Source organism: Cherax quadricarinatus, chromosome 43 (assembly GCF_038502225.1).
Source record: "Cherax quadricarinatus isolate ZL_2023a chromosome 43, ASM3850222v1, whole genome shotgun sequence".
Lineage (NCBI taxonomy): Eukaryota > Metazoa > Arthropoda > Malacostraca > Decapoda > Parastacidae > Cherax > Cherax quadricarinatus.
The window spans coordinates 18724754-18750878 of record NC_091334.1 but is presented as its reverse complement, the minus strand read 5'-3'; the positions used below and the strand labels follow the sequence as shown (position 1 = coordinate 18750878).

Sequence of the window (26125 nt, the reverse complement as noted above, 5' to 3'; positions counted from 1 at the left end):
TCATTAAATCAGGATTATGATTATTAATATAGTGTGTTCTACACTCCATTTTATCACAAATAGGCAAGGGGATATAACCAGATGAATGAAATAGAAGTAATCAAACAGGAAATAAAAATTATTCTGCCACACATTTATCTATTATCTCCCCTTACCACTCACAATCACAGTTTCACGTTTTGTCGTCAAAAAATTTGTCCAAGCCGCCACACCACAAACAATGTGCAAAATTGAGGGATTTCCGCATAATTCCAAATGCCAAAGCCTTTAATGTGGCTCGACTTTTTTTTCCGCTTTAAAACCTCAATGTCACAAAAAATATCATCCACTGCCACAGAAACTAGATATCTCAGAAGAGCAATAATTCTTAGACAAGATTTAATCCACCGATATAATAATTCACATTATACAAGAACCCACAAGCTGTATACATTTTTATTAAACAAGCTTTTGTTGTCATATTTACTACTTGCAAAAGGCCCAAACACCAAATAACAAGTTTTACACAGTAAATGCAAGTAATGAAATAAAGTCATATTTAGCACTGTATGCAGAGAAATACTACACATTTCCCCATTAGAAAAAATCAAAATGTTATATACTTACATGATGCAGGCATAATACTGGCTAAAAAGCTTTAGTGTGATAAATAGCTACAAGGCCAGAATATCATCTACACCTGTGGCTTAGTAATTTTTAATATGAATTATATTACAAAATTTAGAACATACTTTTATACTAGGTAACCTTATTTCATCTAACATTCATTATATAAGACTACTATCTGCTACCCAAGAAGTTAAGATTACTCCTCAATAGTGAACATCAGAACTTTAATGAAGGGTCTAAGTTTTAAATTTTTAACTATGAAAAAGTTTCCCAGCATTGAACAAAACATTACCATTAGCCTTAGTCAAAGAACTAAGTTTGTGTTTGTGCAAATTACTTTTAATTTTATGATTCAAAGACAACTTCTAGAGGCTTATCCATATGACTTTACCAAATGATTAAGCATTGAATACAACCACACAGCCAATAGCAATTAAAAAAATATGAATAAAGTAAGATCTGCTTTTAGTGTAATCAGAGAACAATGCAACAAAACGAAATACTAACCTTACAAGCTTTGGGGGGTAGGTAAAAAAATGTATTATGTATAGAAATTCAAATGATGTCAGGGCCTGGATTAATTATGCAAATCAGGAATGCATACCTCTATACAGCACTATTAAAATTAAGATACCTTATAATTTCAAGAAATTTTAACTTTGGAGGAAAAAAAAAAAAAAAAAAAAAAAAAAAGGGGGTATTCCTGATGACCATTAGCCCTTAAATGAAGTCCTCAGGTTTACAAGTTGTCAATGTCTAAGTCACTGTCGTCATCATCATCATCATCCTCATCCTCTTCCCCAGGACCAACAATTTTGGGAGCTTCCGCTACAATTGGTTTTGTATCTCCTGCAATCTTAGCCTCTTGTTCTTTTAGAGATTGGCTCAATGCACGAGGATCAAACTGGAATAGTAGGGAAAATTATTGTAATTAGATACACTAGTTATGGTTAGTTAAAACTAAAACAAGATATAGTAATTACAAACCCGCACACAGCACATTCCAAATCTAAGTAGCACTAAGGAATCTTGACAGTCATTTGAGGCCCTTTATCAAACATATGCCAGATCCATCTTTATGGTGCAACAGTATGAAAGCCATACCTGAAATAGCATGTTATGCTGAAGAAAGTGGAAAAGCATACAACAAATCCTGTTCCTCAGCTAAGAGGCATAAGGTACAAGAAGCTAACATTGGCAAACAAAATCAGGGGAGATCAACATTTAAAATAATCTGAATTTATAGGGTAGACAGGCTGTTTGAGAGGCAAGGAAACGGCTGGAAATTGAACATACAGGCAAGCCACAAGGATGGTAATATTTTTTCAGTCTCAATGATGGTCAGGACATAGCATGATCTTTAACCCTTTCAGGATCCGTCCCATAGTTTTACACTGAGCTCATCTAAGTTGTGAGTGGTAAATCTGGGCCTAGATATGAGAATGGGTCTGTGGTAAGTGTGCACCATATTCCCCCCCCCCAACAAGTCGGCCGTCTCCCACCGAGGCAGGGTGACAAAAAAGAAAGAAAATCCCCAAAAAGAAAATACTTTCATCATCATTCAACACTTTCACCACACTCGCACATTATCACTGTTTTTGCAGAGGTGCTCAGAATACAACAGTTTAGAAGCATATATGTATAAAGATACACAACATATCCCTCCAAACTGCCAATATCCCAAACCCCTCCTTTAAAGTGCAGGCATTGTACTTCCCATTTCCAGGACTCAAGTCCGACTATATGAAAATAACCGGTTTCCCTGAATCCCTTCACTAAATATTACCCTGCTCACACTCCAACAGATCGTCAGGTCCCAAGTATCATTCGTCTCCATTCACTCCTATCTAACACGCTCATGCACGCTTGCTGGAAGTCCAAGCCCCTCGCCCACAAAACCTCCTTTACCCCCTCTTTCCAACCCTTTCGAGGACGACCCCTACCCCTCCTTCCTTCCCCTATAGATTTATATGCTTTCCATGTCATTCTACTTTGATCCATTCTCTCTAAATGACCAAACCACCTCAACAACCCCTCTTCTGCCCCCTAACTAATGCTTTTATTAACTCCACACCTTCCCCTAATTTCCACACTCCGAATTTTCTGCATATTTACACCACACATTGCCCTTAGACAGGACATCTCCACTGCCTCCAACCGTCTCCTCGCTGCTGCATTTACCACCCAAGCTTCACATCCATATAAGAGTTGGTACTACTATACTTTCATACATTCCCTTCTTTGCCTCCATAGATAACGTTTTTTGACTCCACATATACCTCAACACACCACTCGCCTTTTTTCCCCTCATCAATTCTATGATTAACCTCATCCTTCATAAATCCATCCGCCGACACGTCAACTCCCAAGTATCTGAAAACATTCACTTCTTCCATACTCCTCCCCAATTTAATACCCAATTTTTCTTTATCTAAATCTTTTGATACCCTCATCACCTTACTCTTTTCTATGTTCACTTTCAACTTTCTACCTTTACACACATTCCCAAACTCATCCACTAACCTTTGCAATTTTTCTTTAGAATCTCCCATAAGCACAGTATCATCAGCAAAAAGTAACTGTCAATTCCCATTTTGAATTTGATTCCCCATAATTTAACCCCACCCCTCTCCCGAACACCCTAGCATTTACTTCTTTCACAACCCCATCTATAAATATATTAAACAACCATGGTGACATTACACATCCCTGTCTAAGACCTACTTTTACCGGAAAGTATTTTCCCTCTCTTCTACACACCCTAACCTGAGCCTCACTATCCTCATAAAAACTCTTTACAGCATTTAGTAACTTACCACCTATTCCATAAACTTGCAACATCTGCCACATTGCTCCTCTATTCACTATCATATGCCTTTTCTAAATCCATAAATGCAATAAAAACTTCCCTACCTTTATCTAAATACTGTTCACATATATGCTTCAATGTAAACACTTGATCTACACATCCCCTACCCACTCTGAAGCCTCCCTGCTCATCCACAATCCTACATTCTGTCTTGCCTCTAATTCTTTCAATTATAACCCTACCGTATGCTTTTCCTGGGGTTATAATTGAAAGAATTAGAGGTAAGACAGAATGTAGGATTGCGGATGAGCAGGGAGGCTTCAGAGTGGGTAGGGGATGTGTAGATCAAGTGTTTACATTGAAACATATATGCAAACAGTATTTAGATAAAGGTAGGGGAATCAAATTCAAAATGGGAATTGACACAGTTACTTTTTGCTGATGATACTGTGCTTATGGGAGATTCTAAAGAAAAATTGCAAAGGTTAGTGGATGAGCAAGTAGTGCATAATGGAAAAAATGGACTGGTTTAAAATAGTGACTTTGCGGTGTACCGTCCTATGATTTTTACGGTTGTATTCTTAGTCTCATTTGACAGAACGAGATATATATTACAGAAAGAGATGATTCTGATTGGTGTCTGGACTGAAAGTAGCTTGAAACCGAGCTCAAAGTAGCAGATATATTTTATTTTTGCCGATATTCCAGAGAATACAAATGATGTTACTCTTCCAATTCATGTCCAACTGGCCAGTCTAATACACACTTAGGATTGCACTGACAATCATACAATTAAAATACAGTAGTTTGCATAACAGTAAATTACTTTTTTGTACGAATAAAATTTCAAAATGGTGTATGGTGTAGGAGGTAGGTTACTGAAAGCAGTGAAGAGTTTTTACGAGGATAGTGAGGCTCAAGTTAGAGTATGTAGGAAAGAGGGAAATTATTTCCCAGTAAAAGTAGGCCTTAGACAAGGATGTGTGATGTCACCGTGGTTGTTTAATATATTTATAGATGGGGTTGTAAGTAAATGCGAGGGTCTTGGCAAGAGGCGTGGAGTTAAAAGATAAAGAATCACACACAAAGTGGGAGTTGTCACAGTTGCTCTTTGCTGATGACACTGTGCTCTTGGGAGATTCTGAAGAGAAGTTGCAGAGATTGGTGGATGAATTTGGTAGGGTGTGCAAAAGAAAATTGAAAGTGAATACAGGAAAGCGTAAGGTTATGAGGATAACAAAAAGATTAGGTGATGAAAGATTGGATATCAGATTGGAGGGAGAGAGTATGGAGGAGGTGAATGTATTCAGATATTTGGGAGTGGACGTGTCAGCGGATGGGTCTATGAAAGATGAGGTGAATCATAGAATTGATGAGGGGAAAAGGGCGAGTGGTGCACTTAGGAGTCTGTGGAGACAAAGAACTTTGTCCTTGGAGACAAAGAGGGGAATGTATGAGAGTATAGTTTTACCAACGCTCTTATATGGGTGTGAAGTATGGGTGATGAATGTTGCAGCGAGGAGAAGGCTGGAGGCAGTGGAGATGTCATGTCTGAGAGCAATGTGTGGTGTGAATATAATGCAGAGAATTCGTAGTTTGGAAGTTAGGAGGTGCGGGATTGCCAAAACTGTTGTCCAGAGGGCTGAGGAAGGGTTGTTGAGGTGGTTCGGACATGTGGAGAGAATAGAGCGAAACAGAATAACTTCAAGAGTGTATCAGTCTGTAGTGGAAGGAAGGCGGGGTAGGGGTCGGCCTAGGAAAGGTTGGAGGGAGGGGGGGTAAAGGAGGTTTTGTGTGCGAGGGGCTTGGACTTCCAGCAGGCATGCGTGAGCGTGTTTGATAGGAGTGAATGGAGACAAATGGTTTTTAATACTTTATGTGCTGTTCGAGTGTGAGCAAAGTAACATTTATGAAGGGGTTCAGGGAAACCGGCAGGCCGGACTCGAGTCCTGGAGATGGGAAGTACAGTGCCTGCACTCTGAAGGAGGGGTGTTAATGTTGCAGTTTAAAAACTGTAGTGTAAAGCACCCTTCTGGCAAGACAGTGATGGAGTGAATGATGGTGAAAGTTTTTCTTTTTCGGGCCACCCTGCCTTGGTGGGAATCGGCCAGTGTGATAATAAAATAAAAAAAAAAAAAAATTCAAAATGGAAAGCAAGCATAATATAAGAGGCCTGGGGTTGTAACTAGTGAACAGAGGGAATGTTTTTAGTGCCAGTAATATCTACTGTTTATTTTGGATCCTATTTTTAAATTGGCAATTTGTGTGAAACTGGCCAAATTACCAATTTCTGATCACTAATGGATAGTTGTAATAGGTAAATGGGGGTTTCTTGTACTCAACAGAATAGGAATACGTATTAGCAAAATAGCTGGAATAATAAAATTGGCCCAAAATAGTGCTCAAAGTGGGCAAAACCGTGTGTAAACATTGCTGAGATCACTAACTCTGCAAGAGCGTATTTCTTCAAGTGTTCAATAAAATTTTGTATTTTAGGCTTCATTGCCTTGGACCCTGAAAGCAAGTTTAAGATTAGGGGTCTTCAACCTGAAAGGGTTAGGTGGTGGAGGCAGGCTCCATGCATAGTATTAAGAACAAGTTGAAAGGCAGGGCCAGGAGCTGAGAATAGACCTCTGCAATAACAATGAGCGCGCACGTGCAGATAGCGCTGTATGCTCAAACCCCTACTAAAACTATAATATTAAAGGTTCACAAGCATAGTCTTGCAGTGTTCCTTACCTCAACGTCATCTTCCTCCTCTTCAGTGGTTTCCTCCTCTTCAGCTTCCTGCAGCCATTTCAAGAAAGGCTGAGCTTTGGCATGAATCTCTGCAGCAGTTTCCTTTGTCACATATTTCTTTGAAATCTTCTTTCCCCAGTCTAGTAACACCTCTTCTTCAACAATATCATGGTCATACATTGCCTAAAATTAAACATACCATATTAAAACCCTGGAAGACCATATTTAGTGTAATTTTTTTTTTCCAACACATTGGCTGTCTCCCACTGAGAGAGACAGGGTGACCCAAAAGACACACTTTCACCATCCTTCACACAATGCAACATTTTTATTGTACTAAAACTACATACTCAAGGAAAAACTTTACAAATGTTAGCTTTCCACCTATTCCTTACATTAAGATGTCTCTTTGATACAACCCATGTTATACTTCAAATTTATAAATACAATATTACCCTTTAAGCATAACATTGGTCACTAATTTTAAGGATTTCTTCACACTGCCATGATTTAAAAAAAAGTATGAAGATATACATAAAGCAAGATATGCAACCTGGGAAGCTGTCAGTTCATGAGTGACATACAAATTTCACAAACATCTGGTCTTTGTCAAAGTAATTTTTGTACTGGTCTTTACCTATTTAACTTGTGCATCCATTAACAGGTCTAAAACAAATGCATGCTACAAATATACTTGCCTTTAAAATCATGGGAACCTTGGGAAGCAACAGATCCTTATTCAGTTCAATCAGTTTCTCAACAGCACCAATGAAGTACTTTTGACTCTTGGGATTTCCATGGGTAAAGAGGAGGAGAAGGATTCGATATTGAGGAATCTGAAATTTGTTAACAAATTTATAGTAAAAGTAAAATTAATGACAAAGTGCTTCATGTAATTCCTACCAAATTTTTTTTTTCTCTCAACAAGTCGGCCGTCTCCCACCGAGGCAGTGTGGCCCAAAAAGAAAAAAGCCCCCCAAAATATTTTCATCATTCAACACTCACCTCACTCATACATAATCACTATTTACAGAGGCACCCAGATACAACAGTTTAGAAGCATATATAAAGAAATACAATGCATCCCTCCAAACTGCCAATATCTCAAACCCCTCTAAAGTGCAGGCACTGTACTTCCCATTTCCAGGACTCTAGTCCAGCTATGTAAAAATAACTGGTTTCCCTGAATCCCTTAACCCTTAAACGGTCCAAACGTATATATATGTTTTTTCAACATCTGAAAGTATGTAAAAAATGTAGATCTTTGTTTTACATTTGAAAACGTGTAAAAAAAAAAAGTAATCTACTTTTGTAGCACTACGAATTTGAACGTCTATTTGTTTGGACCGTTTAAGGGTTAACTAAATATTACCCTGCTCACACTCCAACAGCTCGTCAAGTCTCGAAAACCATTCGTCTCCATTTACTCCTAATATGATCACATGCCGGAAGTCCAAGCCCCTCACCCACAAAACCTCCTTTACCCCTCCCCCTCCAACCTTTCCAAGGACAACCCCTAACCCACCTTCCTTCCCCTACAGATTTATATGCTCTCCAAGTTATTCTACCTTGATCCACTCTTAATGACCAAACCACCTCAACAACCCCTCTTCAGCCCTCTGACCTATACTTTTAGTAAATATTATGCACAGAATTCTGTGCATAATATTTACAACACACACTGCCCTTCGACAGGACATCTCCACTGCTTCGAACCGCCTCCTCGCTGCAGCATTTACAATCCAAGCTTCACACCCATATAAGAGTGTTGGTACCACTATACTTTCACAAATTCCCATCTTTGCCTCCATAGGTAACATTTTTGTCTACAGATACTTCATCGTACCACTCACCTTTTTTCCTTCATCAATTCTATGGTTAACCTCATCCTTCATAAACTTACCTGCTGACAAGTCAACTCCCAAACATCTGAAAACATTAACTTCTTCCATACTCCCTCTCCAATGCAAAATCCATTTTTTCTTTAAATAATTTGATACTCTCGTCACCTTAGTCTTATCTATGTTCACTTTCAACTTTCTACCTTTACACATTCTCCCAAACTCATCTACTAACCTTAGCAACTTTTCTTTAAAATCTCCCATAACCACAGTATCAACAGCAGAAAGCAACTGTCAGCACCCATTTTGCACTATTCTCCACAATTTAATCCCACTCCTCTCCAACACTAGCATTTACTTTTTACAACCTCATCTATAAATATATTAAACAACCATGGTGACATTACAGATCCCTGTCTAAGACCTACTTTTACCGGGAAGTAGTCTCCCTCTCTCCTACACACCCTAAGCTGAGCCTCACTATTCTCAAAAACTCTTTACAGCATTTAGTAACTTTCTACCTTTTCCACATACTACTTGCAACATCTGCCACATTGCCCCCCTATCCACTATCATATGCAATCCATAAATGCAATGAAAACTTCCCTACCTTTATCTAAATACTGTTCAAATATATGTTCACATATATGCCAGTTGTGAGTGTGGGGGAAGTTCGTGAGGCAGTAGGTAAAATGAAAGGGGGTAAGGCAGCCGGGATTGATGGGATAAAGATAGAAATGTTAAAAGCAGGTGGGGATATAGTTTTGGAGTGGTTGGTGCAATTATTTAATAAATGTATGGAAGAGGGTAAGGTACCTAGGGATTGGCAGAGAGCATGCATAGTTCCTTTGTATAAAGGCAAAGGGGATAAAAGAGTGCAAAAATTATAGGGGGATAAGTCTGTTGAGTGTACCTGGTAAAGTGTATGGTAGAGTTATAATTGAAAGAATTAAGAGTAAGACGGAGAATAGGATAGCAGATGAACAAGGAGGCTTTAGGAAACGTAGGGGGTGTGTGGACCAGGTGTTTACAGTGAAACATACAAGTGAACAGTATTTAGATAAGGCTAAAGAGGTCTTTGTGGCATTTATGGATTTGGAAAAGGCGTATGACAGGGTGGATAGGGGGGCAATGTGGCAGATGTTACAAGTGTATGGTGTAGGAGGTAGGTTACTGAAGGCAGTGAAGAGTTTTTACGAGGATAGTGAGGCTCAAGTTAGAGTATGTAGGAAAGAGGGAAATTATTTCCCAGTAAAAGTAGGCCTTAGACAAGGATGTGTGATGTCACCGTGGTTGTTTAATATATTTATAGATGGGGTTGTAAGAGAAGTAAATGCGAGGGTCTTGACAAGAGGCGTGGAGTTAAAAGATAAAGAATCACACACAAAGTGGGAGTTGTCACAGCTGCTCTTTGCTGATGACACTGTGCTCTTGGGAGATTCTGAAGAGAAGTTGCAGAGATTGGTGGATGAATTTGGTAGTGTGTGCAAAAGAAGAAAATTAAAGGTGAATACAGGAAAGAGTAAGGTTATGAGGATAACAAAAAGATTAGGTGATGAAAGATTGAATATCAGATTGGAGGGAGAGAGTATGGAGGAGGTGAATGTATTCAGATATTTGGGAGTGGATGTGTCAGCGGATGGGTCTATGAAAGATGAGGTGAATCATAGAACTGATGAGGGAAAAAGAGTGAGTGGTGCACTTAGGAGTCTGTGGAGACAAAGAACTTTGTCCTTGGAGGCAAAGAGGGGAATGTATGAGAGTATAGTTTTACCAACGCTCTTAAATGGGTGTGAAGCATGGGTGATGAATGTTGCAGCGAGGAGAAGGCTGGAGGCAGTGGAGATGTCATGTCTGAGGGCAATGTGTGGTGTGAATATAATGCAGAGAATTCGTAGTTTGGAAGTTAGGAGGAGGTGCAGGATTACCAAAACTGTTGTCCAGAGGGCTGAGGAAGGGTTGTTGAGGTGGTTCGGACATGTAGAGAGAATGGAGCGAAACAGAATGACTTCAAGAGTGTATCAGTCTGTAGTGGAAGGAAGGCGGGGTAGGGGTCGGCCTAGGAAAGGTTGGAGAGAGGGGGTAAAGGAGGTTTTGTGTGCGAGGGGCTTGGACTTACATCAGGTATGCATGAGCGTGTTTGATAGGAGTGAATGGAGACAAATGGTTTTTAATACTTGACGTGCTGTTGGAGTGTGAGCAAAGTAACATTTATGAAGGGGTTCAGGGAAACCGGCAGGCCGGACTCGAGTCCTGGAGATGGGAAGTACAGTGCCTGCACTCTGAAGGAGGGGTGTTAATGTTGCAGTTTAAAAACTGTAGTGTAAAGCACCCTTCTGGCAAGACAGTGATGGAGTGAATGATGGTGAAAGTTTTTCTTTTTCGGGCCACCCTGCCTTGGTGGGAATCGACCAGTGTGATAATAAAAAATAAAAATATATGCTTCAATGTAAATGCATCCCCTACCCACTCTAAAGCCTCCTTGCTCATCTGCAATCCTACTCTGTCTTACATATTTTTTTTTCAGTAATAACCCTACCATACACTTTACCTGGTATACTGCAATTTTTTGTTTTTTAAAAAACAAGTCATCCATCTCCCACCAAGGCAGGGTGACCTAAAAAGAAATAAAATCCCCAAAAAGAAAATACTTTCATCATTCAACACTTTCACCTCACTCGCAAATAATCAGTTTCTGCAGAGGTGCTCAGAATACAACAGCTTAGAAGTATTTTTTTATTATCACACTGGCCGATTCCCACCAAGGCAGGGAGGCCCGAAAAAAACTTTCACCATCATTCACTCCATCACTGTCTTGCCAGAAGGGTGCTTACACTACAGTTTTTAAACTGCAACATTAACACCCCTCCTTCAGAGTGCAGGCACTGTACTTCCCATCTCCAGGACTCGAGTCCGGCCTGCCGGTTTCCCTGAACCCCTTCATAAATGTTACTTTGCTCACACTCCAACATCACGTCAAGTATTAAAAACCATTTGTCTCCATTCACTCCTATCAAACACGCTCACGCATGCCTGCTGGAAGTCCAAGCCCCTCGCACACAAAACCTCCTTCACCCCCTCCCTCCAACCTTTCCTAGGCCGACCCCTACCCCGCCTTCCTTCCACTACAGACTGACTCTTGAAGTCACTGTTTCGCTCCATTCTCTCTACATGTCCGAACCACCTCAACAACCCTTCCTCAGCCCTCTGGACAACAGTTTTGGTAATCCCGCACCTCCTCCTAACTTCCAAACTACGAATTCTCTGCATTATATTCACACCACACATTGCCCTCAGACATGACATCTCCACTGCCTCCAGCCTTCTCCTCACTGCAACATTCATCACCCATGCTTCACACCCATATAAGAGCGTTGGTAAAACTACTCTCATACATTCCCCTCTTTGCCTCCAAGGACAAAGTTCTTTGTCTCCGCAGACTCCTAAGTGCACCACTCGCCCTTTTCCCCTCATCAATTCTATGATTCACCTCATCTTTCATAGACCCATCCGCTGACACGTCCACTCCCAAATATCTGAATACATTTGCCTCCTCCATACTCTCTCCCTCCAATCTGATATCCAATCTTCCATCACCTAATCTTTGTTATCCTCATAACCTTACTCTTTCCTGTACTCTTTTAATTTTCTTCTTTTGCACACCCTACCAAATTCATTCACCAATCTCTGCAACTTCTCTTCAGAATCTCCCAAGAGCACAGCGTCATCAGCAAAGCAACTGTGACAACTCCCACTGTGTGATTATCTTTTAACTCCACGCCTCTTGCCAAGACCCTCTCATTTACTTCTCTTACAACCCCATCTATTAATATATTGAACAACCACGGTGACATCACACATCCTTGTCTAAGGCCAACTTTTACTGGGAAATAATTTCCCTCTTTCCGACATACTCTAACTTGAGCCTCATTATCCTCTTAAAAACTCTTCACTGCTTTCAGTAACCTACCTCCTACACCTGCAACATCTGCCACATTGCCCCCCTATCCACCCTGTCATACGCCTTTTCCAAATCCATAAATGCCACAAAGACCTCTGTAGCCTTATCTAAATCCTGTTCACTTATATGTTTCACTGTAAACACCTGGTCCACACACCCCCTACCTTTCCTAAAGCCTCCTTGTTCATCTGCTATCCTATTCTCAGTCTTACTCTTAATTCTTTCAATAACTACCACCATACACTTTACCAGGTATACTCGACAGACTTATCCCCCTATAATTTTTGCACTCTTTTGTCCCCTTTGCCTTTATACAAAGGAACTACGCATGCTCTGCCAATCCCTAGGTACCTTACCCTCTTCCATACATTTATTAAATAATTGCACCAACCACTCCAAAACTATATCCCCACCTGCTTTTAACATTTCTATCTTTATCCCATCAATCCCGGCTGCCTTACGCCCTTTCATTTTACCTACTTGCCTCACGAACTTCCCCCCCCACTCACAACTGGCTCTTCCTCACTCCTACAAGACGTTATTCCTCCTTGCCCTATACACGAAATCACAGCTTCCCTATCTTCATCAACATTTAACAATTCCTCAAAATATTCCCTCCATCTTCCCAATACCTCTAACTCTCCATTTAATAAAATAATTCTCATCTCCTATTTTTAACTGACAAATCCATTTGTTCTCTAGGCTTCCTTAACTTGTTAATCTCACTCCAAAACTCTTATTTTCAACAAAATTTGTTGATAACATCTCACCCACTCTCTCATTTGCTCTTTTTACACTGCTTCACCACTCTTAACCCCTCTCTTTCTCCATATACTCTTCCCTCCTTGCCTCACTTCTACTTTGTAAAAACTTCTCATGCTAACTTTTTCTCCCTTGCTACTCTCTTTACATCATTCCACCAATCGCTCCTCTTCCCTCCCGCACCCACTTTCCTGTAACCACAAACTTCTGCTGAACACTAACACTACAATTTTAAACCTACCCCCATACCTCTTCGACCCCATTGCCTATGCTCTCATTAGCCCATCTATCCTCCAATAGCTGTTTATATCTTACCCTAACTGCCTCTTTTAGTTTATAAACCTTCACCTCTCTCCTCCCTGATGCTTCTATTCTCCTTGTATCCCTTCTACCTTTTACTCTCAGTGCAGCTACAACTAGAAAGTTATCTGATATCTGTGGCCCCTCTATAAACATGTACATCCTGAAGTCTACTAAACAGTCTTATCTACCAATACATAATCCAACAAACTACTGTCATTTTGCCCTACAACATATCTTGTATACTTATTTATCCTCTTTTTCTTAAAATATGTATTACCTATAACTAAACCCCTTTCTATACAAAGTTCAATCAAAAGCTCCCATTATCATTTACACCTGGCACCCCAAACTTACCTACCACACCCTCTCTAAAAGTTTCTCCTACTTTAGCATTCAGGTCCCCTACCACAATTACTCTCTCACTTGGTTCAAAGGCTCCTATACATTCACTTAACATCTCCCAAAATCTGCCTCTCTGCATTCCTCTCTTCTCCAGGTGCATACACGCTTATTATGACCCACTTTTCGCATCCAACCTTTACTTTAATCCACATAATTCTTGAATTTACACATTCATATTCTCTTCTCCTTCCATAACTGATGCTTCAACATTACTGCTACCCCTTCCTTTGCTCTAACTCTCTCATACTCCAGATTTAATCCCATTTATTTCCCCCCACCGAAACTCCCCTACCCCCTTCAGCTTTGTTTCACTTAGGGCCAGGACATCCAACTTCTTTTCATTCGTAACATCAGCAATCATCTGTTTCTTGTCATCCGCACTATATCCACGCACATTCAAGCATCCCAGTTTTATAGTTTTTCTTCTTCTCTTTTTTAGTAAATGTCTACAGAAGGGGTTACTAGCCCATTGCTCCCGGAATTTTAGTCGCCTCATACGACACACATGGCTTACGAAGGAAAGATTCTTTTCCACTTCCCCATGGACAATAGAAGAAATAAAGAAGAACAAGAGCTACTTAGAAAAAGGAGAAAAACCTAAATGTATGTATATATATATATGCATGTGCGTGTCTGTGAAGTGTGACCAAAGTGTAAGTAGGAGTAGCAAGATATCCCTGTTATCTAGCGTGTTTATGAGACAGAAAAAGAAACCAGCAATCCTACCATCATGCAAAACAGTTACAGGTTTGTTTCACAGTCATCTGGCAGGACGATCTTACTTCCCAGGGTGGTTGCTGTCTACCAACCTACTACCTAGAAGTATATACATATAAATATACACAACATATCCCTCCAAACTGCCAATATCCTAAACCCCTCCTTTAAAGTGCAGGCATTGTACTTCCCATTTCCAGGACTAGAGTCTGGCTATATAAAAACTGGTTTCCCCAAATTCCTTCACTAAATATTACCCTCCTCACACCAACAGCTCGTCAGGTCCCAAATACCATTAGTTTCCATTCACTCCTATCTAACACGCTCACGCACGCTTGCTGGAAGTCCAAGCTCCTCGCCCACAAAACCTTTACCCCCTCCCTCCAACCTTTTCAAGGACGACCCCTACCCCGCCTTCCTTCCCCTACAGATTTACATGCTCTCCATGTCATTCTACTTTGATCCATTCTCTCTAAATGACCAAAACACCTCAACCCTCTTCAGCCCTCCGACTAATACTTTTAACTCCATACCTACTCCTAATTTCCACACTCCGAATTTTTTGCACAATATTTACAACACACATTGCCCTTCGACAGGATATCTCCACTTCCTCCAACCACCTCCTCGCTGCAGCATTTACAACTTAGGCTTCACACCCATATAAGTGTTGCTACTACTATACTTTCATACATTCCCTTCTTTGCCTCCACAGAACATTTTTTGTCTCCACATAAACCTCAATGAACCACTCACCTTTTTTACTTCATCAATTCTAGGATTAACCTCATCCTTCATAAATCCATCCGCTGACACGTCAACTCCCAAATATCTGAAAACATTCACTTCTTCCATACGACTACTACCCAATTTGATATCCAATTTTTTCTTTATATAAATCATTTGATACTCTCATCACCTTACTCTTTTCTATGTTCACTTTCAATTTTCTACCTTTACACACTCCCAAATTCGTCCACTAACCTTAGCAATTTTCCTTTAGAATCTCCCATAAGCACAGTATCGTCAGCAAAAAGTAGCTGTCACTTCTCCATGTTGTATTTAATTCCCCATAATTTAATCCAATCCCTCTCCTGAACCCCATCTATAAATATATTAAACAACCATGGTGACATTACACATCCCTGTCTAAGACCTGCTTTTACTGGGAAATAGTCTCCCTCTCTTCAACACACCCTAACGTGAGCCTCACTATCCTCAAAAACTATTTACAGCATTTAGTAACTTACCACCTATTCTGCATACTTGCAACATCTGCCACATTGCTTCACTATCCACTATCATAATATGACTTTTCTAAATCCATAAATGCAATAAAAACTTCCCTACCTTTATCGAAACACTGCTCGCATATATGCTTCAATGTAAAGATCTACACATACCCTACCCACTAAAACCTCCTTGCTCATCCACAATTCTACATTCTGTCTTACCTCTAATTATTTCATTAATAACCCTACCATACACTTTTCCTGGTATACTCGGTAAACTTATTCCTCTAAGTTCTACAATCTCTCTTGTCCCCCTTCCCTTTATATAAAGGGACTATACACACACTCCGCTTATCTCTAGGTACCTTCCCCTCATTCATACATTTATTAAACAAAAATACCAACCATTCCAACACTGTCCCCCCCCCTGCTTTTAACATTTCTGTCATGATACCGTCAGTTCCAGCTGCTTTACCCCCTTTCATTCTACGTAATGCCTCACGCACCTCCCCCACACTCACATCTTGCTCTTCTTCACTCCTAAAAGATGGTATACCTCCCTGGCCAGTGCACTAAATTAACGCCTCCCTTTCGTAGTCGACATTTAAGTCCCTCAAAATATTCCCACCATCTACACAATGCCTCCAGCTCCCCATCTACTAACTCCCCTACTCTGCTTTTAACCCTTTGAGGGTCGACAGGCCCTCTCCGAGACTTGTTCTCAGGGGTCGGCCAAATTAAAAAAAAATTTCTTGTGAAAAGATAGAATGTTTTCCCGATCATAATGACACCAAAAGTATGAAATTTGATGGAAAACTTACGGAATTATGCTCTTGCGAAGTTAGCGGTCTCGACGATGTTCACGCATTGGCGATTTTGCCCACTTTGAGCCCTATTTTCGGCCAATTCCAGTGTACTAGTCGACAAAAATCATAACTTTCTCGAGAACCATTTTTTTCTATTGAATGAGTACAAGAAACCACCCATTTACTGATTTCAACTATCCAATACAGTGGTCAGAATTTAGCAATTTTGCCAATTTCACACAAATTTCAAAAGATGCCAATTTCTAAATAGGGTCCAGAATAAACAAGACAGACATTCCTGGCACTAAAACATCATTTCCTCTGTTCGTTAGTCACATCCCCAGGCCCCTCTTATATTTCTTTGGCTTTCCACTTTCAATTTTTATTCTTACAAAAAATGGAAGATTTACTGTTATGCAGACTGCTGCATTAGTGTAGAAATGGTGTAAATAATATCAGCGCACTTGTGAAAGAATATCAGACTCACCAGTTGAAGTGTATTGGACGCTTGGCATGATTTGTTTACTTTTGAACTTTGGTAAAAATCGAACATTTCTGCTATTTTGAGCTTAATTTCAAGGTACTTTTCATTGTAAAACCAGTCAAAATCATCTCAATTTATGTAATATGTCTTCCATTGTATAAAATGAGACCAAGAAAACTAAAATACAACAATAAATACCATACGAAAATACAGTGCAAAGTCGCTTATTCCAAAAACACTGTCAAAGTTTATTTTTCCTCATTTTGCACCATGTGCTGCAGGATTTTTTATACTGCGCACACTGACCAGACCCATTCTTTCATATGTATGCCTACCAGCTTTCTCTCACTAGATTTGAGGGCACTAGAATTTAGGAGTACTAGTACGTCAAAAACCCTGGGTCATAAGCCGCAGTAGTAAGGCTGAAACCCTCGAAGGGTTAACTGGCAAATCCATTCATTCCCTAGGCTTTCTTATCTATCTCTAAAATTTTCTTATTTTCATGAAAATTTCTTGACAGTGCCTCTCCCACTATCATCTGCTCTCCTTTTACACTCACCACCCTCTTCACCTTTCTTTAACTCTCCATATACGTACTCTGCTCTTTTGCAACACTTCTGCTTTGTAAAAACCTCTCATAAGCTACCTTTTTCTCTCGTCACACACTACATCATTCCACCAATCACTCTTCTTTCCTCCTGCACCCACTCCTATAGCCACAAACTTCTACCCCCACATTCTAATACTGCACTTTTAAAACTATCCCAACTCTTGTCAACCCCCCCCCCCCCTCCCCCACTAACATACTTGCATTAGCCCACCTTTCTGCCAATAGTTGCTTACATCTCATCCTAACTTCCTCCCTTAGTTTACACAGTGTCACCTCTTACTTGCTGTTGCCATTTTCCTTTTGTCCTATCTATCTCTTACTCTAACTGTAGCTACAACTAAATGATCTGATATATCCGTTGCCCCTCTATAAACATGTACATCCTGAAGCCTACCCATCAACCTTTTATCCACCAATACATAATCTAAAACTTTCATTACGTGTTATATCATACCTTGTATACTTTTTTATTCTCTTTCATCAAATGTATTACTTATTACCAAACCTCTTTCTACACAAAGCTAAATTAAATGCTCCCGATGTTCATTTACCACTGGCACCCCAAATTTACATACTACTCCTTCCACAACATTTTTCCCCACTTTAACACTGAAATCCCCCAAACCACAAGTACTCTTCACTTGGTTCAATACTCCCCATGCACTCGCTCAACATTTCTCAAATCTCTCCTCTACAGTTCTCTTCTCAAGGTGCATAAACATTTACTATAAGCCACTTTTCACATCCAACCCTTATTTTACTCATAATTCTTGAATTAATACATTTATATTTTCCCTTTTCCTGCCATAACTTATTCTTGAACATTATTGCTACTCCTCCTTTAGCCCCATTTGAAACCCCTGACCTAATCCCATTTATTCTCCCTACAAACTCTCCTACCCCCTTCAGCTTTGTTTCACTTAAAGCCAAAACATCCAGCTTCTCATTCATAACAGCCACAATCATCTCATCATTCGCATAACATCCACGCACACTCAAACATCCCAATTTTAACGGTTTAATTTTTAGTACGCTACATGAGAAGAGGGGTTACTAGCCCAGTGATCCCGGCACTTTAATTGACTTACAACACGCATGGCTTACGGAGGAAAAATTCTTATTCCACTTCCCCATGGCTATGAAATGAAAAGCACTAAGAAAGCTCAGACGAGTGTGTATACATAAACGTGTACATGTATGTGACCAAACTATGTAGCAAGACATACCTGAAATCTTTCATGTTTACAAGACATGCAAAAGACACCAGCAATCCTACCATCATGCAAAACAGATATAGGCTTCTTTTTTTACACTCGCTTGGTAGGATGGTAGTACCTGATCCAGAAAGTTATCCCTATTCAGCAAGCCCAGCCTCTCCCCCCCACCCTCTTTCAATTGTACTTGAAAGTTTTTAATGCAGCTAAACATCTGTTTACAATTAGAGCCAATCAGAAGCACACACATTATTGCATGAAAAATAAACCAATTTCAATAAAAATTATATTGGCATTTACAAATAAATTCAAACTTTCCACCAAATTGTGTCCTAATATACTTTGAAGATTTCTGATTAAAATATACCTAGTCTTTTCTTTCATTGCTATAACAAAGGGCTGAAGAGACTATAGAACTAAAGGTTGTGGGGATATAGATATAATTCTTTAAAGAAAAAGAGTTAGACAAAATTAGCTTTCATAGTTGAAGCCAATCAAACAATTACTAAGTTTGAAACCTTTGTTGCATTCAAGTGAGAGGAGTTTATGGTTCAAAGCCAAATGGACAAGTCATTCACAAATTATAACTAAAATACAGTAATTTCAATTCTCCTAAATTTCGTGAAGGCCAACTGACACCCATCAATCCAAATAATTCTCTAAAGTATACTAATATTTTCAGGTTTCAAGCATTCATTAGAGGCACTAGTTACTGACCTGAAACCAAACTGTCCAGAAAGAAATTTAAAAAATTCACAGCACCAAAAACCAATGATGTTCCTCCAAACAAAGTCCACTATTATTGAAAGTTTGATGGTAATCAAAACTGGCATTCTAGTTTCTGCTCAGATTAACTTTTTTTTTTTTTAACAGTAGGTAAATTTCCAAATTTGCAGTAGTGTTCCAGCAATTCCACAAGGTGCAGAAGGCATCAGCCCTTTCATCATCTCACTTAATGTCACTAATGCCAGTGTCACTCTAGTATATTACATTTTAAACAGCTCCCTCAAATATGCAGCAAGTGGTAAATTTTGGCCTAGACATGAGTGTGTGCAACGAGCATGTACAACATAAAAATTGAGCCCTCGTGTAGTGTATGATGAAAGTAAACCTCTGAATTGTTTAAAACAGCAACCAAGGCATTTTCTAGGGTGGTTTTCATCGTTTTATTGGCAGTTTCTTGCTATCAATTAACAGAATGGAAGATCATTTGGTTGGTTTTGGACAAAAGTAGCTTTGATTTTTAGCAATTTTCCCCCAAGATGGGTAGGGCCCTTTCCCTACAAGCTTACCATTTTCAAAGGACTGTAAACACTGCCTCCACATTCTCTGCCCTTCCTAACTGTTTCTCTACAATCCTTCCTTGTCTTCGCTTTTTTTTTTTTTACACCTTACACATCACCAGGTATATTTAACAGATTTCCCTGGTGCTTGCCTTATCAACCAGGCCATTTCTGCTGGCAGCTCACTGGAACAAATACCCATCACAGCCTGGTGTATCTGTCACCAAGGTTGCAATAGGGTTTCCTAAAGTGTTTACACTTGTTCTGGCAGTATTTCTAACGTGATGAATGGTTTTGAAAACCAACAAGTTGAAGAACAGACATGTATGCAACATATGGGAATCTTTATTGAAGAGACATGAAGCCACTGTGCCAAAACCAGTCCAATACAAAGCAGGAAGGTACAATGATAGTAGTAGTTTGAGGTAATCAGTCCCTCAGCCTGGATTTGATGGACTGAACACAGATTCCAGGCTGGGGGACTGATTACTTCAAGCTCTTCTCCTTATACCTTCCTGCTTTGTATTGGACTGATGAAGCCACTGTGACAAAACGTTTCAATAAAGATTCCCATATATTGCACAAGTCTCAATTCTTCATTATTTCTGATATCTAATGTCAAATATTCTAGGCCAATGGAGGTTGATAAAGTGTTCTCTCATTGTGCCTATAGTACCCTTTATTTTACACTTCCATCTCTCACTCCAATTTAAATGTTTATTGGCTCTCTGTGGGTAGTAAATGATCATGATTTCACCTGCCTTGAATGGGATTTAACACTGAGCAGCACACTTAGGAAAGCTCTCAAGCAATTTAGTATCACCACAGAATCTACCTACCATTATCCTTTTCCTAGTTTCTGCAACACTTAATGTTGGCCATCTACAGAGGCAGGGTGACCCGAAAAACATACTTTCACCATCATTCATGCTATCACTGTCTTGACAGAGGTGCCAAGATACAACAGTTTAGATGTTCCTCCAAACAGCAAATATCCCAAACCCCTCCTTTAGAGTGCAGGCATTGTACTTCCCACCTCCAGGATTAAAGTCTGGCTAACCGGTTTCCCCTGAATCTACAAAATATTACCCTACTCACACTCCAACTGTCAGGTCCCAAAAACCAATCACCTCCACTTACTCCTATCTAATACATTCTTGCACTCCTGCTGTATGTACAAGCCCCTTGCACACAATCTCCTTTAACCCCCTTTCTCCATCCTTTCCAAGGGTGACCCCTACCTTGCCTTGCCTTCCCTCCACTAGATTCATCTACCCCCCACCCCACCCAAGTCGTTCTATTTTGCGCCATCTTCTCTAAATGACCAAACACCTCAAACTCTCCTCAGCCCTCTGGATAATACTTTTATTAACTCCACACCTCCTCTTAACCCTTTCAGGGTCCAGAGGCCAAATTTCAAAGTGTGCACCAGAGTCCAAGAATTTTAAAGAAATTGTTATTTTTTCTAATGAAATGGTAGAGAATCTTTCTGAAGGTAATAAAACAAAAAGTACGAAATTTGATGGAAAATTGACAAAATTATGCTCTCGCGAATTTTGATGTGTCAGTGATATTTACGAATCGGCGATTTTGCCGACCGACTCCCATTTTAGGCCAATTACATTATTCTAGTCGACCAAATTCTTAGCCATTTCACTAGTATTGCTTCTATTCTATCGATTGAGCACAAGAAATCGCCAAGTCAACTGTTTCAACTACAAAATAGTGATGGGAAATTGGTAATTTGACTAATTTAACAGTTCAAAATATTCCAATTTCAAAATAGGGTCCAGAATAAACAATGTAGTTATTCCTGGCACTAAACTAACATTTCCTCTGTTCATTAGTTACATTTTGAGGCTTTACAAATGAATTCTATTTTGATTTTTTATTCACATTATGAATTTTTATTCAAACCAAAAAATAGAGGATTTACTGTTCTGCAATATTGTAATAATTTTATAAATATCACCACATCTGTGAATGTATATTAGACCCACCAGCTGGCGTGTATTAGACTTGCGAGGTCATTTGTTTACTCTTTAACATAGGCAAAAATTTAACATTTTCACTACTTTGAGCTCAGTTTCAAGCCATTTCCAGTGCTAAAACCAATCAAAATCATCTTTATTTCTGTAATATGTCTTCCATTCTATCAAATGAGACCAAGAAATTGCAAATACAACTATAAAAAACAAAAAAACTGCAATGTCGCTGTTTTAATCGAAAATCACGGTCTCAGTTTTTTTTCTCTCATACACTGTGCTGCAGGATTTGTTTTATGTGGTGCACACATACCACAGATGTCTTCTCTCATATCTAGGCCCAAATTTACCACTCACAGCTTATCAGTGAGCTGAGCTCATGGCATGGATCTACGGTTTAGACCCTGAACGTAAAGCCGTAGATCTATGGCACTGACTCTGAAAGGGTTAATCTCCAAACTATGAATTCTCTGCATAATATTAAAATTACTGTACTGTAAATGATAGATTAGCTTAATTCACTTAGGTCTTTCACATTCCTTCTATTAGGCAGTCCTGCATTTTGTATAAAGTGACCTTTAGAGTTCATTTTTTCCATATCTGAGCAATTGGAATTTATCACTGAACATGTCATTGTCTACAAGACTGCTTTTATTCTCAAGCAATTTTCCCCATATCTCTGCCTTCTACCAGGGTGACTTGTGTTCATTTTGTTCCTTCCATGAATGATCCAAAGTTGTAGCTAGTGTTTATGAATGACAAGTCAAAGTAAGGCAATCAGATCATGACCCAGTGGACCAATCTTTAGTCCCCTTTATTCAAAGAAACCATGCATGCCCTCAGCTCGTCCTTGTTCCCTTCATTCCTGCATATATGGAACATATACAAGTACCACTCCAAAGCATTTTAGTCCCAGCTGCTTTACCTTCATTCCACCCACTTCTTTCACTTCCTCCAACTTCCTTACTGCTACCCAATCAATGAAACCATCTTCATTTCACTACATTTAGAAATTAAATCTTTAAACATCTCCACCTCCCCACTAACATTATCCTCTCATTCTTAACTACCAAATCCATTTGTTCCCAGGTTCTCCATTATGTACTCCCTAAGTACTTAACCCTCTAAGCTTTGCCTTCCACATTTTTATATTGTACAATCATGCATGGTAACCTTCTCCCTGATCCTCTTTACTATATCACACCCACTTCTATAACCACTGCAAACCAATGCTACATACTAGTTTATTTTTTTTTTTTTTTCCTCAACAAGTCTGTCATCTCCCACTGAGGCAGGGTGACATACTAGTACATACTAGTACCAACTTAAAATGATCAATATACCAATAAAATTTTGTTAAGCATTCCTAGACATTACTAAAAAATCCATAGTATATGTTCAAAATTACCTGTTTAATAATGTTGTCATCCAGCAACAACTCCACCAGGACCATGACTGCCTTATTTTCTTTAATCTCTAATCTCTCAGCTTCTCCAGCAATTTCCTTGAAGACTGACACTTCTGCTCCAGGTTTTAAAGATCCATCATCAACCTTTGCCTGAAAATTTATTCAAGTTAAAACTAAAATATCAGAATCCCAACTTTTGTACTGTCGATATGGCCTGATGAGAGGCACCAGGAACAGTTGAACCTGCAGTACAATTCAGTGCATTTTTTTTTTAATTCCCCCTTCAAATGCTGAATAAAAAAAATAATACCGTGGTATCTGTTTAAATATACCCCATTTACTCGTGTCATCTAACAGGTATCTAATAACTGCCTTTTTTCAGTGATCAAACTATTTTAGATATTTATGCACTATACCTTGCAGAGCTCGAAGAAAACTTCAAGACGTTCACTCTGGGTCTTCTCAATATCATTTGAAACTGTTAGATTCTTCACCCCTGTTGTTAGATCCTTCTGTCGCTCTTTCATGGCTTCTTCGCTGACATCAAGGCTCCAGTCATCCTAAAAATGCCTCTCGATAAAATTCATTGTATACAGGACCATGCAATACATTTTCCACACTACATGCAGTTTCAACAAGCTTTATTTAATTATATATAGGTAGTAGGTTGGTAGACAGCAACCACCCAGGGAGGTACTACCGTTCTGCCAAGTGAGTAAAACGAAAGCCTGTAATTGTTTTACATGATGGTAGGATTGCTGGTGTCTTGTCTGTCTCATAAATATGCAAGATTTCAGGCATGTCTTGCTACTTCTACTTACACTTAGGTCACACTACACATACATGTACACGTTTATTTATACACACTCATCCGAGTTTTCTTTGATTTTATCTTAATAGTTCTTGGTCTTATTACTTTTCCTTTTATATCCATGGGGAAGTGGAATAAGAATCTTTCCTCCGTAAGCCATGAGTGTTGTAAAAGTCAACTAAAATGCCGGGAACAATGGGCTAGTAACCACTTCTGTAAAGATTACTAAAAAGAATAAGAAAATTGTCAGTGGGAAGTCTGAATGTGCGTGGATGTTGTGCAAATGATAAGAGATGATTGTGGATGTTATGAATGAGAAGAAACTGGATGTCCTGGCTTTAAGTGAAACAAAGCTGAAGGGGGTGGTGGGAGAGTTTCAATGGAGAGGAATAAATGGGATTAGGTCAGGGGTTTCAAATAGAGCTAAAGAAGGAGTAGCAATAATGTTGAAGGATAAGCTATGGCAGGAAAAGAGGGACTACAAATGTATAAATTCAAGGATTATTATTTTTATATTTATTTTTTATCACACTGGCCGATTCCCACCAAGGCAGGGTGGCCCGAAAAAGAAAAACTTTCACCATCATTCACTCCATCACTGTCTTGCCAGAAGGGTGCTTTACACTACAGTTTTTAAACTGCAACATTAACACCCCTCCTTCAGAGTGCAGGCACTGTACTTCCCATCTCCAGAACTCAAGTCCGGCCTGCCGGTTTCCCTGAATCCCTTCATGAATGTTACTTTGCTCACACTCCAACAGCACGTCAAGTATTAAAAACCATTTGTCTCCATTCACTCCTATCAAACACGCTCACGCATGCCTGCTGGAAGTCCAAGCCCCTCGCACACAAAACCTCCTTTACCCCCTCCCTCCAACCCTTCCTAGGCCGACCCCTACCCCGCCTTCCTTCCACTACAGACTGATACACTCTTGAAGTCATTCTGTTTCGCTCCATTCTCTCTACATGTCCGAACCACCTCAACAACCCTTCCTCAGCCCTCTGGACAACAGTTTTGGTAATCAAGGATTATGTGGAGTAAAATAAAGATTGGATGTGAAAAGTGGGTTATAGTAAGCGTGTATGCACCTGGAGAAGAGAGAAGTGTAGAGGAGAGAGAGAGAGAGGGAGAGAGGGAGAGAGAGAGAGAGAGAGAGAGAGAGAGAGAGAGAGAGAGAGAGAGAGAGAGAGAGAGAGAGAGAGAGAGAGAGAGAGAGAGAGAGAGATTTTGGGAAATGTTGAGTGAATGCGTGGGGAGTTTTGAATCAAGTGTGAGAGTAATGGTGGTTGGGGATTTCAATGCTAAAGTGGGTAAAAATGTTATGGAGGGAGTAGTAGGTAAATTTGGGGTGCCAGGGGTAAATGTAAATGGGGAGCCTTTAATTGAGCTATGTGTAGAAAGAAATTTGGTAATAAGTAATACATATTTTATGAAAAAGAGGATAAATAAATATACAAGGTATGATGTAGCACGTAATGAAAGTAGTTTATTAGATTATGTATTGGTGGATAAAAGGTTGATGGGTAGGCTCCAGGATGTACATGTTTATAGAGGGGCAACTGATATATCGGATCATTATTTAGTTGTAGCTACAGTTAGAGTAAGAGGTAGATGGGAAAAGAGGAAGGTGGCAACAACAAGTAAGAGGGAGGTGAAAGTGTATAAACTAAGGGAGGAGGAAGTTCGGGTGAGATATAAGCGACTATTGGCAGAAAGGTGGGCTAGTGCAAAGATGAGTAGTGGGGGGGGTTGAAGAGGGTTGGAATAGTTTTAAAAATGCAGTATTAGAATGTGGGGCAGAAGTTTGTGGTTATAGGAGGGTGGGGGCAGGAGGAAAGAGGAGTGATTGGTGGAATGATGAAGTAAAGGGTGTGATAAAAGAGAAAAAGGTAGCTTATGAGAGGTTTTTACAAAGCAGAAGTGTTATAAGAAGAGCAGAGTATATGGAGAGTAAAAGAAAGGTAAAGAGAGTGGTGAGAGAGTGCAAAAGGAGAGCAGATGACAGAGTGGGAGAGGCACTGGCAAGAAATTTTAATGAAAATAAGAAAATTTTTTGGAGTTAAACAAGTTAAGAAAGCCTAGGGAAAGTATGGATTTGTCAGTTAAAAACAGAGTAGGAGAGTTAGTAGATGCGGAGATGAAGGTATT

At 39.6% G+C, this 26125-nt stretch overlaps 1 protein-coding gene across 1 annotated transcript in view; it reads right to left on the bottom strand.

The window, feature by feature from the left end:
• Nucleotides 1–1275: 1275 nt before the first annotated feature.
• Nucleotides 1276–26125, bottom strand: part of eIF5 (eukaryotic translation initiation factor 5) — an 86728-nt gene continuing 61878 nt past the window's right edge. The window contains exons 10-14 of the mRNA XM_070093637.1: nucleotides 23582–23725; nucleotides 23166–23315; nucleotides 6856–6993; nucleotides 6158–6340; nucleotides 1276–1513 (exon numbers count right to left, since the gene is read on the bottom strand). Coding sequence (XP_069949738.1) covers nucleotides 1349–1513; nucleotides 6158–6340; nucleotides 6856–6993; nucleotides 23166–23315; nucleotides 23582–23725 — 780 coding nt within the window. The 3' untranslated portion in view covers nucleotides 1276–1348. The remainder of the gene's footprint in view (nucleotides 1514–6157; nucleotides 6341–6855; nucleotides 6994–23165; nucleotides 23316–23581; nucleotides 23726–26125) is intronic.